The sequence below is a fragment of the Hyposmocoma kahamanoa genome, unplaced genomic scaffold, assembly GCF_003589595.1.
Source record: "Hyposmocoma kahamanoa isolate Upper Pololo Valley unplaced genomic scaffold, ASM358959v1 87, whole genome shotgun sequence".
Lineage (NCBI taxonomy): Eukaryota > Metazoa > Arthropoda > Insecta > Lepidoptera > Cosmopterigidae > Hyposmocoma > Hyposmocoma kahamanoa.
Window position 1 is genome coordinate 10846208 of NW_020654422.1, and position 16061 is coordinate 10862268.

The 16061-nt window shown below is 35.4% G+C and overlaps 1 protein-coding gene across 6 annotated transcripts in view; it reads right to left on the minus strand.

Moving 5' to 3' along the window:
* LOC113235454 (gamma-tubulin complex component 2-like) overlaps window positions 1-16061 on the minus strand; it is a 129449-nt gene that overhangs the window by 28943 nt on the left and 84445 nt on the right. For 4 of the 6 annotated variants that reach the window (XM_026471146.1, XM_026471143.1, XM_026471144.1 and 1 more), the window contains exons 2-12: window positions 14900-15067; window positions 13848-13992; window positions 12338-12524; window positions 11810-12105; window positions 11126-11254; window positions 10239-10412; window positions 8337-8514; window positions 7533-7821; window positions 6585-6700; window positions 1348-1519; window positions 896-1064 (exon numbers count right to left, since the gene is read on the minus strand). In XM_026471146.1, coding sequence (XP_026326931.1) covers window positions 896-1064; window positions 1348-1519; window positions 6585-6700; window positions 7533-7821; window positions 8337-8514; window positions 10239-10412; window positions 11126-11254; window positions 11810-12105; window positions 12338-12524; window positions 13848-13992; window positions 14900-15067 — 2023 coding nt within the window. Of the gene's footprint in view, window positions 1-895; window positions 1065-1347; window positions 1520-6584; window positions 6701-7532; window positions 7822-8336; window positions 8515-10238; window positions 10413-11125; window positions 11255-11809; window positions 12106-12337; window positions 12525-13847; window positions 13993-14899; window positions 15068-15149; window positions 15227-16061 lie in introns of all 6 variants that reach the window. The other 2 variants (XM_026471141.1, XM_026471142.1) reach the window with 1 other exon arrangement.

Below are 16061 nucleotides of genomic sequence, written 5' to 3' on the forward strand. Positions count from 1 at the left end.
TATACGCGATTTAAATCCCGAAAAATAATTTCATTTCCTATGTGTAACAATCGTGAAAATGTTAAGCAATCACTCAACAAATGGAATAAGTAACCTTTTAATAATAAGTAACTTAATATCTCACCGCTTTTTCCAACTCTATATATTGCGAATATCTTAAAATCGTATTTGTTTAAAATGCAAATCCAAAGGTAAGGCTATTTGTCAAATATAGAAATATAGATAGTGTATGGTTGCATACGGCTGTATGAAAAAAACATTCAGTTTTTTTTAATAATATAATTTTCAAGTGACGGGTTGTCGTCGTGGCCCAACACGACCCAACAAGTTGTGCGCCTGATGATAAGCTACACACCTATCTAGTTCATCAATGAAAGTTTTAGTAATCAATTAATTAAATCAAGACTTTCAACCACAGTCAAACACAAGTATTTAAGTATAAGAATTTTGAGGATTTAAAATTATGATTTAAGAAATTTTACATTTACTTTTGTAAGAAAATGTTACTTACTACATTTTTAATTTTAAACAAACGGGTTTGCCTTGCCTTTTGTGAAATCACAAAAATGACAGGAATGGTAACGGGTTATACCGGGTATGGGTTTCGCGTAAGTATAGGGTTTAAGCCCTAGTTTACAACAATAAATTTATGATACTTCTCATTACGGTAACAAAGCAGTTTAACGGTAAAGATTTGCCGTTAAACTGCTCACGACTCCAAAAAACGGAGTAGTTTACTGTCTGCTTGCATGGAAGGTAACAGAAAACCTGTTTTCCTCTAATTTTCTCTCTCTCAAATTGAGGATATAAGTTTGTGAATTGTAATTCGATACGAATAAGGTATGTTACTTATTCCAGCAGTAAATGATATATCATTTAAAAACAAACAGTGTACCTTATCGAGGCTCTGTATGAGCTGGCACCAAGAAGGCTCGATGACCTCGACGCACATGTAGTATTGCAAATGCTGTATGCAGCTGAGCATGCGCTGGCGCAATGCGAACGCGTCGGCGTATAAACGAGCCTCAGAGAAACGTTTTACAACTTTGTTGTACAGCCACACTCTGTATAAAAAAACATACATGGGATATTTTTTTAATATTACGCTTCAATTTTTAATAAGAACAACAAACATTGAAATTTAACATCTACGCTTCGTTTAGGAAATTCGGCAAAATTTGTTTTTGTCCATCTTACGACAGTTATGGGCAAATATGTGCTGAAACAACGATTTATTTCGTTTATAAATAAATCGTGTTACATTTTAGAAATGGTTCTTACGAGTACATGGACAATGGGCACGATTTTGAGCATGTGTGTATTTTAATCAATAAAGAATGTATTTACCTGCATAGCAACCTCTCAACGTGTTTGCAATAGAAGAGGTGTCGAAATATCATCTGGTAACAAGCGATAGCTTTGTGGTTTAGGATGAGGGACACCGGCCACTTCACCTCCATGCCAAATGAGAATGTTTCTATGCCGGTCAGCGGTGGGCAGTCTTTGTTTTGTTTGTACTCTGTTAATATAAAAAAAGATTATGTATGCATTTGGTGGTAATAGTACCTATTCCAACTGTAAACTACTTATTTATTATCAATAAGTCCACTCTGATTATGTAGCTGTATGAGAGAGCGCGTTTAATTCTGGTATACAAGCTATTCGAGAACTTGGGCTATTTCATTTAACTATTGTGCATAAAATTGGCGAAAGGTGTATAGTTGAAATAGGCCAAGAGATTTTTCAATCAATATCTACGACTAAGTTGGAGGACTAAATTTAATTACTACATTTTAAAATAAAATTATAAAGAATGTAAATTACTTATTTAAATTATCTGTTCAACTAAACTTTTAACCCGAAATAAATTTCTACATTTGTATAAGATCATCAAACAACACCAATCAATTAATAAAGCAGCGACGAAGTAGCCGTCAACTGCAATTCCATAACTTTGCTTTCGCATCTTCATATTTTCTCTTAATTGGACTCATTAACACCAACCGCGGCCCGACTGCAAACGTTTACCTTTATCTCTTGCACTTGGGCATTGCTGTTTCTGAGGGTCGTATTCTAGAACTCTATTCAATGCTCAAGTCAGGATTGCACTGGCAACACAAGCACTCGAAATACGACCCTAATGGCAGGGACTTGAGTATGATATCAAGTGCTTTAGACCATACTCAAATCCTAACTTGAGCATTGATTAGAGTTCTAGAATACGAACCTCAAACGTGCTCGGAAATATACTTAGTTCCAATCCATTTTACATAAAAGTAAATAAACAGAACTGACCCGACCATAGATGGTTTAGTACTAGCCAAATTGTACTGCCAACTACAAATCGATTAATTAATTGAATGAATAAATTCGTTTAATTGAATCAGTTGGAATAACGGTTCGTTTTGCTTTCGCTGCTGGTTATTATCAAAAAATATGTGATTCGATACTGAGCGATGATATAGTAGGTTATACAGGTAGGAAATTTGTAATGCCACCTGGAGAGAAAGTACTCTAAATAATGGAGATAGAAATTTTTACTTAAAGGAAACATTCCTTTATTTTTGAAAAGAAATGAAACTGCATTCATAGATTTTCGAAAATTTCTAGCAACACGCGGGAATCGAACCCGCTTTAATCTGAAAAAAATGCACCCTGCACTTTTATTGTATCGATAGGGTTAATTATGAGAATAAACTCTCACTGACAAAATTGGTTAATTAAATGAAAAAAAAAAAAAAAACCATGAAATCTTAACGTATTTTAATAAAACGAAAAAAATAGTCATCTAACTAATTAGTTGCTCGAAATGAGCTCCATTTTCTTGGATACACAAATTTAATCTTTTAACGAATTCATTTTGAGTAACTTTTAATAACGTGTTGTGATGAATTGTATTACAAATCGTATTCTGAACCTCAGCCTTCAACTCGATATATATATATATATGTGTCCCAAAAATAACACACCAGAGCGACACTGTGGGTAGGTGAGCTATATACCTACCAGAAAAAAATAATTTGACCTTAGTAAAAGTCTTTTAGTTTTCGAGATATTTGCACTTTTTTATTTTTTTGGAATAACTCTACTTTTTCTTGAGTTTTTTGCTACTATTGCCAGGGTTAGCTCCAGATGGTAGTTGTTTTTATTTTTCAGGTAACCTGAATAGTTTTTCCAGGTACTGCAACTAATATTTTATCTGATAAATGTCATAAAATGTGAAAAAAGTTATTAATTTGGTATACCTCTCACCCTTGTAAAAAGTTAAACGTTAACTTTGAATAGCTAGTGTGAAAAAAAAATGTATGAAACTGAATTTGCAAATGATCTTAAAAATTGCTCCACTTAATGCAGAATCAGGAATGGTACATTATTGAGATTTTTCACAAGAACATAGTCATTTAATTTATTTTTCGTCATAACACCCTACCAGCCTAATCAGTTTCTAAACAAAATTAAATTTAAACTTTTAAATGAATTAATTGCTAAGCGCTAGGTAACGGCGCTTCAATCTTTTTCCCACGTTGTATTCGTAATAAAGGAGTGAGATAGGTACTAGGCTTTTCTTTCTCTCTCTGAACTGGTACAAACAAACTGTGACAAATCAAACTTCCCAAAAGCATGCGGATTTAGCTACTAATATCGTGGTAGAGTGCCTTTGTGTGTCGCTTGATTTGTCGCCGTTGTTACTTAATGGAAAATAAAACAATAAAATTTAAATATTTTAATTTTTATTAGATGTTATAGCAAGTGTTCAAACTGCCTCCCTCTGACTCTAATGCACATGCGACATCTTTTGGCGAATGAGCTTCTCAGACGCCTCAAACTCATTTGAGAAATTTCTCGAGCTGCTTCATAGGCTCGTCGTCGTAGTTCGGTTTCTGTAGTGATAGCTTTGGAGTAAAGCTTTATCTTTTAAGCACCCCAAATAGAAGAAGTCGAAGGGGTTCAGATCAGGTGATCTCGGTGGCCACAAAATTGGTCCCAATCAGCCAATCCATCTTCGTGGGAATGTCTGGTCGAGGTGCGTTCGGACGTCGCGAGCGTAGTGGGCTGGACACCCATCATTTTGAAACCACATTCTTCTTAGTAATGCTATTGGCACATCTTCGAGAAGGTTTGGCAAATGGTTTTGTAAAAACTCTAAATAATTTTCGCCATTTAGAGTCGGAGGCAGTTCAACTGGACCAAATATTTCTCCATTGAAAATTCCGGTCCATAAATTAATTTTAAACTGGTGTTGGGACCGATCTTCTCATCTCTCGTGCGGGTTCTCTAACTGCCAGCTATGGATGTCGTGGAGGTTTACATAGCCATCTCTGCGACATGCTGATTCATCACTCCACAAAATCGTATTAAAAAAGTTGGGGTCTTCACTGTGCTTTTGAAGCATTTGTTGACAAAACTGTACGCGTTTAGCGTAATCGCTCGGCAGTAAAGTTTGAACTCTCTGAATATGGTATGGGTGGTATCGGTGCCTTTTTAAAATTCGCTGTGCCGTAGACTTTGAAATGCCAGTCCGTCTTTCTATCAGGCGAACTGAAGTGGACGGATCTCTTGACACTTCCTGCAAAACTATTTCGTCTGCGACGGTACGAGGTCTGCCTCCACCACGATGGCCAGGGTTCCTACCCTCTCTGTATGCAGCATCAACTCTTATTATGGTCTCATGGGTCGGTGGCCTACGGTTAGGAAATCTTACCGCATACAATCTTGCATTTAACGATTCGATACCGCGAGCAGAAACACGTCTAGTTTCGCCGTAAATTAGGTACATGTCAGCGTAATCACTATGAGTGGATTCGGGGTTTGCTCCAACGATATTCTGTTGATCTGCCATTTTAACTGTATAAAGGCAGTATCCGGAGGCGCAGCCGTCGATCACACACAAACAACACGGTTCAAATAGTAAGCAAATCAGGGTCCAAAGTAATGCCAAGTTGTTGATATGATTACTAAAAAAACTTTTCCGATCGTTATCAAATCAAAGTCCAAAGTGATGTCAAGTCGTCGAAAGTGTAGAAACGGAAGCAGCGATAAAACGAAAAACGCGTACGTAGCACAAAACACAAAGGTATGTACTAACGGGTACTACGGGCCCAACCCGACCCGATCCCACCTGGCGACCGATACCGACGTAAGAGAGAGATAACAAATAATCATACTTCTCGCTCATTTTTTACTATCTAGGGCCTAGCGACAGAGTAGTTAGTCATAAAGCTCAATAATTTAACACAATTTTTGTTTAGAAACCAATTCGGCTAGTAGGGTGTTGATGTCGAAAAAAAATGAAATGACTAAGTTCTTGTCAAAAATTTCAATAGTATTGTACAATTCCTGATTCTGCATTAAGTGGAGTAGTTTTTAAGATCGTTTATAAATTCAGTTTCATACAATTTTTTTTCACACTAGCTATTCAAAGTTAATGTTTAACTTTTTACAAGGGTACGAGGTATACCAAATTAATAACTTTTTTCATAGTTTATGATATTTCTCAGTAAAATATTTGTTGCTGTGGAAAAACTATTCAGAATACTCGAAAAACAAAAAAAACAACCATCTGGAGCTAACCATGGCAATAATAGCGTAAAACCCAACAAAGAGTCGAGTTTTTGCAAAAAAATAAAAAAGGGCCTATATCTCGAAAACTAAAAGACTTTTACTAGGGTCAAAATATTTTTTTTCTGGTAGGTATATAGCTCACCTACCCACAGTGTCGCTCTAGCGTGTTATTTTTGGGACACCCGTATAGGATAGGATATAATATATGATATAGTAGGTTGTAGTAAATTTTGGAATAAAAGCACGGTACGCTAACGATAATACTTTCGCACATTACTAGGAACATTGGAGAGTGGAGAGTATCGTGTCCACACATACACAGTGGTAGGTGGGGGAGATAGATCGCTATTGCTAAACTATTACAATTTTTGGACAGATTTATTTCAACGCGATTTTCAAGCGAATCGATTCAATAGAAAGGCAAATCTAATCGTCTAGATCAGAAAGAAAGAGGAAGAAGGGCCTTCTGGCGCAGCGAGGCGAATTTCGCTTTCGATCCACCACAATGTAAATTGAGCTTTAGTCTATCGAAAATGGCACGTGATGGAGACCCTAATTCCTCGCGCACTACCCCCATTGACTGTTCTTGGACAAGATTCCATTTTTATAAATGACAACATTCGCCGTTCTGTCGATGTAGAAACGTATATGCAAGAGGTTGGGATCCGTCGTTTGGATTGGCCAGCACGAAGTCCCGAACTTACTCCGATATTGGGAATGTCTGGGACTTTCTGAAGCGACGAATTAGGTCAATGCAGAAAGCACCACAAACCTTCAAGGAGCTAAAAAAATGTCATTCAGAGCTTACCTACGTGCCCATTTTTTTTTTGGAATTTAGTATATTTCTTAGGTAAGCCGATCGTGTCAGATCGTCTCTTCACCACTGATGCATATTATGTCATGATCAACCAAAAAATTATTTTTGTAAGCGTACGTGCAGGTTGCATGACCATAATACTTTTTAATATCAAATGACGGGAGGAACAAGTAGTATACAATTTCAAGCAAAAAGCAAAACTTACCTTTTTCATCTTCAGTTTCTATTGACAATATCTTGAACATTTGGAACTGTAAATCATATGGCAAGAGTTCCACTCTCATATCTTCATTGTAGGGGTCGTGACTAGCAGCCGACAGCCTGCAATATTGACGTATTGATAACAGCAGATAATCGATCTTGGAATTGTTAATAACGCGCACGCTCATAACTCCGCACTAGGGAAACCCTGTATCGCGGGTGCATGGACACATAGACATAGACAACCACAAATTATACCCAAACTCACGAGAGAAATAAATGAAGGCCGTACAAATATTTCTTCCGGCACGGGAATCGAACCCGGGATCTCTTAGATGGCAGTCCAGCTTGCTAACCGTTCTGTCACGGAGGCAGTTAGTGTTGCGATAATATTGACTTTTGATAACAATGTTTTGTATTGATTTTCTTTAAAAATTTCTTTCATAGATAAGATAACAAGATCACTTGACTAATTAGCCTTTTTTAGTAATATAATAGTTAACCTACATATAGTTCACTGCTGGGCACAGGCCTACTCTCACTATGCGAGAGCTGGGGCTGTGGGCCGGCTAGACCAATGCAGATTGGGAATTTCATACACATAATTAAATTGCTTTGCTGGTGTGTACAGGTTTTTCTCCATGATGTTTTCCTTCACCAAAAACTCATGGTAAATTTCAAATTAAGTTTCGTACGTAAATTCCGAAAAATCCACGAGGTGCAAGCCCGGATTCTAACCTACGACTCTCTGCTCTAGAGGCCGACATGGTAACGATTAGGCTTCCATGGCTTTTCGCGACACCTGCCGACATTCTGCAGAATGATTTCCGATTACTTCTAATTTTTTTTTTTCAATAAATTTAGTCACAAAAATTCTGACTGAAACAAAATGGTTTTAATACCGGTAACATGTAATTATTGTCTAATCCACAGGCAAATCAATAAATTTTACCTTAAACAAAGTCCCAATAGCGACTCTAATTTCGAGGGTATAATATCGTCGATCTTTTTCGATAGTTCTTGTTCTGTGGCATCCATGAACTGCACTATAAAGTCTCCTTGGCTCATGAGGAAATAGTTCTTGACCGACTTCAGTCTCCCCATAAGAGCGTATTCTTTCAATAGTAGCTCTAGTAAAGTTTTGCTCGCGAACGAATAAGCTTTTTGTATTATGGCACTGTAATTTTGTTCTCTGAGAGAGTATTTGATTTCCTCCGTGTTACTTTTGGAGATCGGTTTACCTGTTGATGTTATTTGTCTAAGTTTAAATGGGAAGATTTTATGGTAAATGAATTTATTTTACCAGGATAGCATTTTTATGGGGTAATACTGCCCATTCATATGAGCAACTTTTACTAAGAGGACCTCAGTAAATTACGAATGCTTTTTCATATTTGACCAAAATATGGGACAGCGGTTTTTTTTTTTGCAATTAAAGCGGGTCCTCATAGTGAAAGTTGTTGGTATTGATCGGTAGAATCTAAAATATTGTGTAATACAATATCACTCGGCAAATGCAGTGAGGTTTCTATAAACCTTTTTTTCTTTAAACTTTCCTGTTAAAAGTATGTATGTAGGTATGTTTGTACGAACTACATGTGAATAAATGTAAATATTGACTGATGCTTGTAAAATCGAAGAGAATGGAAGGGATTAATGAGATATTCTAATGGTAACAGATGGTCAGTATTTTATTTTACATCAAACGATAAAAATAAGGGACATAACTGTTTCTTACTGGGTTAAAGAGACTTACCACATTGGCTAATGACATTCAAATACTTCCCAGTCCTTAGTATGATATCAGTGTACTTGTCAAGGAACTTGGGCACGCGGTCTTTCTGCACACTGTACCGCTTCTCCCAATAGTCGGCGGAATAGTCCACTGGTAATTCTTCTTTGTTTACTAACTCATTGTCTTCAATCATGAACTCCTGGAATCAGTAATCACATCTGTTCAAGCGACCTTTGAATATTCAACTCAGCAAGATGAATGACCCAAAACTAGACTGAAAGAAAGTGCTTCAGCGGCATTTGACACCGACTGAGACACTTAAGATCTTAGAGACAATATTAGTATTAGTGTGTGTAATGTTAACGGTAAAAACAGCTATTAATTATTATTAAAATCAGTATTTCAACAGCAGTCGAGTCTTATTATCTAGTGCCAAAGTGCCAACGTCCTCTCGCTGTGGTCAAGACACCCTTAGTAGTCAGTAGATCAATCTCGCGAGTCCGCTTGACGTCAGTGAGAAAAATCATCCCTAGTATATCCTAATTTTTTTCCCCGTCAGTCTGTTGCCAGACAGACAGAAGGTCAGCGACTCAAATCGCACTTAAAATTAAATACTGTCGCTATTGTAAGTCAATGCTGTCGCTATTCAAAATTGTGGAACTGAGAAGACACAGTATGAAAGTTAAAAAAAATTCTGAATGAAAGTAATAAATATACATTCTCGTTTATAAATGGATAACTAAAGAAGCATGGCGAACTTCCCCAATTTTTTTTGTAGGCATAATATGTATGCATCTGTTTATTAAAAAATTATCAAACGGCATGAAGTTAAGCCACAACAAAAGAAAACGGAGTTAATATATACCATACCCTGGTAACTCAGGCACAAATATATATTTTATGAAACATGCCATCTATTAAAATAAATAAATAACGTACACACTCAACATAGCCCCGCACTAGGGAAACCCTGTGTCGCGGGTGCCATGGACACACACATAGACAACCACAAATTACACCCAAACTCACGAGAGAAATAAATGTAAGCCATACAAACATTTCTCCCGGCCCGGGAATCAAATCTGGGACCTCTGCGTGGCAGTCCGGCATGGTAACCGTTCGGCCACGGTGGCAGTTAATCTATCCCCGATATCGGGAACTTTTACCACTTCCTCGCGTGGATTAATTATTTACTTTATTTTTTTGTAACAAAGTAGTTAATCCCTAACTGCAAATTGCTCAAATCCTATCATTTGATATTACGTGAACTAACTTAATGTGAACTTATCTATGGTATTGAAAAATCTCTTTCTTTTTGGCGGTTAGATGTCGCTCTACGTTAAGAAACTGACCGTTGTAGATATAAGTACGTACATACTAATTCTTTGTCATTTGAGTTTCATTTAAATCTGATATTATTTTCAGACTTAGACAGGTTTTTAGTATAATTTGAAAAATCTAATCAATTTATTTTATTCAATTTTGTAATTATGATATTTGAAGACGCTAAAGAATTCCTTTTTTATTTTGCCATTGTTCATTACGCATAAAAATAATCTCTTTTCCAAATTCTCCGCCATAAAGGTACAAATTTTAATAAGTAGGTGTATTTTTCTATTATTAACACTTATTGTGTTGTTATTAATCGAACATAACTTAGTAATATTGCGTATCGATTGAGTTTTATAAGGCCCCATCGCCGCTACCCGTGGGCGCCCCTATTTTTATTGCCCCACAAGGGTAGGTAACCATACTGTACAGAAAATAATTTTATTGTGCAAATTTGAAAAAAAATTGAGTCTTATATAACATAATGCCTAAGGGTAGAAATAATTTGGATGGTGATTAAAAAGTCAGCTGTTATATAGTTAACAGCCACATATTATTAAATATAAGCATGCGGAAAAATAAACTTATACATACTTGAAATGGGTCAATAATAGTGCCCTTATGTATCCACTGGTCCAGTATGCTGAGGAAAGGTTTGCTAGCACGTTCGGTTAGATATAGTGAGATTTCTTGCGCACGCGTGTCGCCCATTAGCATGTTTGTTTTGTCATGGAGAACAGTCAGCACTGCGCCGCCGCGTAATTCGCTCTAATTTACGAAATAAAATAAATTTTCACACACGGTGTCTGTCACTAGGAAAAAAACTCAATAATGCTCTGGCCACACAGAGACAGTCGCGGAAGCTTTCCGGACGCGGGAATTATTGTCAACCCTACGCGTTGTGGCAGGGTTCATATGAACTAGTACATTACAAAAATTCCCGTGCCCGGAAAGCTTCCGCGGTCGCCTCTGTGTGGCCAGACCATAAGTAAATGGCGGTTAAAATTATTCCTGCTTTTTGTACCACTTTATTTATTATAAGGTGTACCTACTCATTTTTGTCTTTAATATTCTATACGTCTTTCAAAAACAACACAGGGGTTTTAAATGTATTGTTTACTACCTTTTGCACATTGTGTGCTTTGTATTATATTATGTATTACATATTGAAAAATAAACAATAATACACACCAAGGAAATGAAAATATTTTTTCCGGAACTAAATAGCGTACCTATTTCTTGTTTTCTTCAAACAATTCAGCGTTTCGGGCCCTTTACAGGTCTCATGGCCACTACTGACCAGTCAGGCACCAGTCGGCTGGCAGTCAGTTGTGATCATGGAACCCGTAAAGGGCCCGAAACATTAGTTTGTATGATTTTTCAACCAAACAAATATACGCTATTTAGATCCGGAAAAAATTGTTTCATTTCCTATGTGTAACAGTCGTGTAAACCTAAGAACTCGATATAATAATACTTACCTTTCCAATTGTAGTAACTATAGCAACCAATACTTGCATAGTGTGCATAGTTGGTAAAACGTAATACCACAACTTTTGTAGAGTAAGGCTTCCCGACATTGCTTCTGTTTCTAACTGAGCCAGCATTGTCTGAAACCATGATAAATGATTTCAAATTAAGCTCAACAAGATTTCAAATTAAAAAGTTGCATGTTCTAAGACATTGGATTTTAAAAGCAGATTTACAAATTCACTGATTGGTTTCAATTACATCAAAACCTATTGAAATAGAACTCTAACATACTATAGTAATAGAGGCCATTAAAAATGGATCATCATAGTCAATTTCACAGGTCATTTAACTGGAACAATGCTGTCGGTGCGTGGAGCAATGCCTGAATATAATTGGCGTATGATATTGTTAATCGTTTTCTAAGCTGAGTTAGACAAATGTTTTGATATCTATTGAAAAATTATATTTAAAATACAAGAGATCTCAGTATATTCTTGTTACAAAAATCTACACTGATACTTTATTCAGCAATTTGCTTTAAAATATAACCTTTAAAAAGGGAAAATTTAGGAATTCTTCCTTACCTATTTCACATTTTTGTTATTCACCTAATGAAGCAATTTTTTATCAATAATACTGTTCAAAAATCTACCTTACTATATAGCAACAGTAGGTGTAAGATAAAAACTTACATAGTAATCCTTCAGTAGAATCTCAATAGCAGCTACTAAAGCATGTAGTATTTGCCCGGACCACATATCAATGTTTTCAATGAACCTCCTAACTATAGAATAGTTTGAAGCTAATGGAAGCATTTGCTGAATTATTTGTTTCAATGCATCATCAACATCTTCAGATATTATGAATGAACGGGGTTCATACATTTCCTTTGTAGGTCTATGGACTATATAGTTGCCAGGTATGCCAGAAAATAAGTATAATAGCTCTTCTACAACTATGTTTTCTTGTGACAACACAGGTACACCAGCTAAAATATAAATATTAGTGATATTAATATCAAACATGTCCTTGAAAAATTTAGACATTGCTTAAATGGACAGTAGTTTATATTTAAAGAAATTGAATTTTTATGATTTTGGTTTAACATAATTATCAAACTGTTTACTTATAAGTATTATATTTAGTAAATATTACTGGTAAAAAAATAATTTGAAGGCTTCTATGCTCACGCTTGAAGATGTCTTCAAATTCAAATTTACCTAAAGCAGCTACAATGGGTACAGGTTCCTTTGGGAAGTCCCAGGACATCGCAGGGTGGTCCTTTTGCCAATTGGGAAGACCCAGGCTATTGTACCAATTTGGTCGCAGCTTAGCTTCCTTCTCTTCAAATGACTTCATAACTAATTTTTTACTTTCATCTACTGCTTTCAGTAACTTATCTTTGATCTGAAAACAAGATTACTTATATTAATACGGATGAAAAAGAGTTTCATAAAGCGCACTACTTTGTGGTGGATCAGAGTGACGGTGACTGTTTGATTGGTAGAGGGATGTAATCATCAGGCATTACAAGTAATTAGTTGGTATCGCCTGCCTCGCTATTATATTACTGTAACATATATTGCCTATGCTAATGCAATTGCAAAACTATTATACTTGAGTAGTCCATTTGCAAACAGTGACATTTTTAATGATTTTTAGGTAATGGTGTGAAATGGATCAGTATTTTTAAATAGTTTCAAATACTTCAAAAATACAGCCCCAAAACTTGGTATATTTTGAACAAATCAGTGACAAATGTTGACCACTTTTGCAAAAGTCGCTCTTTCTTAGTTTAACACTTTTAAAAATTGCCATTTTGTCGTCAATCTGAAAATGCTGCTCTATTGAGTATAAACTCGCGCAAAATCCGTTGTTTGTTTGGTATCTATTATTTTGTCATCCGAGAGGTGCCTCATGTTCATTTATTAATAACTTGAACATCAAACATTTTGGAGAAGATTGGTTTACATACGAAATACTTGAATTGTATGCTCATATTATCAGGCAAGTACAAACAAATGTGACCGAAGAAGAAGAAATGACAGTAATGAAGATACAATGATGGTTGACGACGTGGTTATAAGAGTCAAAGGAAAGGAGTCTAACCAAAATTAGGTTCAAGTTATTTTTTACTACTATTATAACTAGCCACGTTATCATTGTGTTGTTGCAAAACTAGCTACATTAATTCTTAACAATTACAAAACTAGTTATTATAAGATTACTGTTGCAAAAGCAAAAAGTTTAATGCTGTGATTTTGTTTCTTCATATTGTTTGTCTCTTTTTATCACAATTTTTCAGATATTTAGAAAAGTACCATTTAAAAATTCATTTTCAGAACATTTTTTTTTATATCTTTTTTTATCCACACACATAACGCAGTTTGCTAGTGGAATACTCACTTAGTCAATGCATGATGGGAGCAATCTTTAAAAACGATTTTTTTATTGCCTTCCTAATTACAAATATAAAATAAGAAGCTAACAGTATTGTAATAGCATAATATCCAAAACTTGAGGATAGAAATCTTTATTTTTATAAAATATACTTACCTACTAGGCATTTCTACATCATCATAAACCTTACATTACAATTAACTTCTAAACGAGTCACAAAAAAAGAGAATTTGTTAAGTCTTAGTAGCACTTAGAGTAAAGTCAGTATTAATTAGACTACCTATTCAGATACTACATATTGTCTTTCAGACTTCATGCAATAACCAATACCTGTGGTAAATCTTCTTTAGTTATTTGGATTTTGTTATCTCCCAACACAGGCTTGGGGGCAACTTTAGGCTTTGAGTTCTTTGACTTTTTCTCATCACAGATCAACTTGTAAAACAATGCTATGATTTCTGATAGATTGTCAGTCCTGAAAACACATTATTATTTTAATTTTTCACTGTACATATATCCTAGTGTCTATGTTCTAATCCTGACTTTAATTTCAAATACGAATACAAAATTATTTATTTCTCCTCAGTAGCTTCGTTTGTGGGAGATGAGTCAACTAGGTCTAGTCTGTATGATAGGTCTCCAGACACCCACCCCGCATGTAGTGTAAAATGAAGTGGATAAGGGACAGAAAAGAGAGTTAAAGTACATTAAACATTATAAATAACAATTGTGTGCGTGTGTGTGCAATGTGTGCATAAGTGCCAGTTGCTGTGTTTTTGTTAGGTAAATAAAACTTCAAAAGATATATCCAACAGCAGAACATAATTCGAGTCTTTGAACTATATTCTCCAATTGTCTGAATTTTTTCCGGAAAAAATTTCATTAACAGAAATTGGTACTGGTGGCCTTATGCCATGATAGAGAGGAGTACTAGTGTGGCCTTATGTGATGATAGGAAGGAGAGCTTGGTATCCTCATAATCCAACTTTTGAAGATAATCAGTTACTTTCTTTTTGCACTCATAAGTTGTTGATACTGATATTTTGTAGTTAATTTTATTGTACAAAAAGGGTCCAAGAAAGTTGAAAAATCTTTGAGCATAGGTAATTGATACAGTTTTAGATGGGAAGATATTTTTACATTTGGATTCTAAAAGTGATGATTTCTATCTGGGATATGGTTTGTATGCATGCAACCACCTTAAATAGAACCATAAATTGAGCATATTGAAAATTAAGGCTTCTTATGTTTCATGTAAATGTTTCGATATGTATACATTAATAAAAAAAGAAAAAGTCGAGCCAAAAACTCTTCAGCACCAACGCACCTAAATGACAAAATGCAAACATCAAATAAATGGTTAAACGAATCGTTAAACTCACTTGCGATTCTTCAGTTCTTCATATTTCTTGAGGAATGCTTTAGAATTGGAACCTTTTAGCGCCAATCTCTGAGCGTACTCGTTCACTTGTTTTGAGGATAGATTACTGTTGCCGTAGTTGGGATCATTTTGGATGTAGTCGAAAACGGTGTCCAATTCTAAATTACAGCTGTAAATTAAATGAAAAACGCGTAACTACCAATTGGAACAAAACAACTTTGCTGCGACGTTTAAAGCAAATCACGACTTACCCCAAAGCGTCAAGCAACTCTTTGATAGTGCTTTGCATTTTGTCCCTCGGTAATATCCACTTTTGATACATTTATTGCTAAAAATTCGTAAAAAAACACAGTAAAAGCTTCATTTGTGTTTGATTTGACAGTTGAGTTGATTTTTTTAGTTTTAATTTGACGACTTTTTATGGGCTTCGGAAGGAAGGACGGAAGTTATCTCTAAGGTCGTAACCATGGAGTATGTATGTATACATAGAATAGAAGAATAGAATAGAAAAACATTTATTCATCGGTACATACAACACAATAACCAAAAATAGAAACACAATTACAAAAACAAGCAAAATAAAATACAGGAGGAAAATGTGAAAACCTGAAATTAAATAATAAGCTTATATATACAATGTGTTGTATACAACCATGAAAAGGCCACGACTCAGCTTAATGCCAGTCAGGAGACTGGCGCTGTTCTTCCGTCGTATCCTTACGCATTCATGCGTCGACCGGGTCCCAAAATTAAATTCTACACAAGTAAATAAATGAGATTAAATGAATTATGTCACTACTAACATAGATTATAATATATATTAGAATAAATAAGTGCAGTAAGAAATTACAAAGATAGCTATCCTTTATTGAGAATTTTCACAGTATTAGGTGTGATATTGTGTGTCTAGTGCAAAAGAAGCATAACTTAAAAGTACAGCGCAAGTGAGTACCTTCCACTATCAGGGATGTTTTTGGGTGTCCAACAATATAACTTTAAGATGTCTTTTAAAAATTTTCTTTGACAATGGATGTTTGAGTGGGGGTGGAAGATTATTCCAGCATTTACTAGCCTGGTAGCGGAAACTTCCCTCAAAAGCTCTAGTTTTATGAAAGGGTGTGACAAGTATAAAACTATTTATCCGCCTCGAATTGTATGTGTAT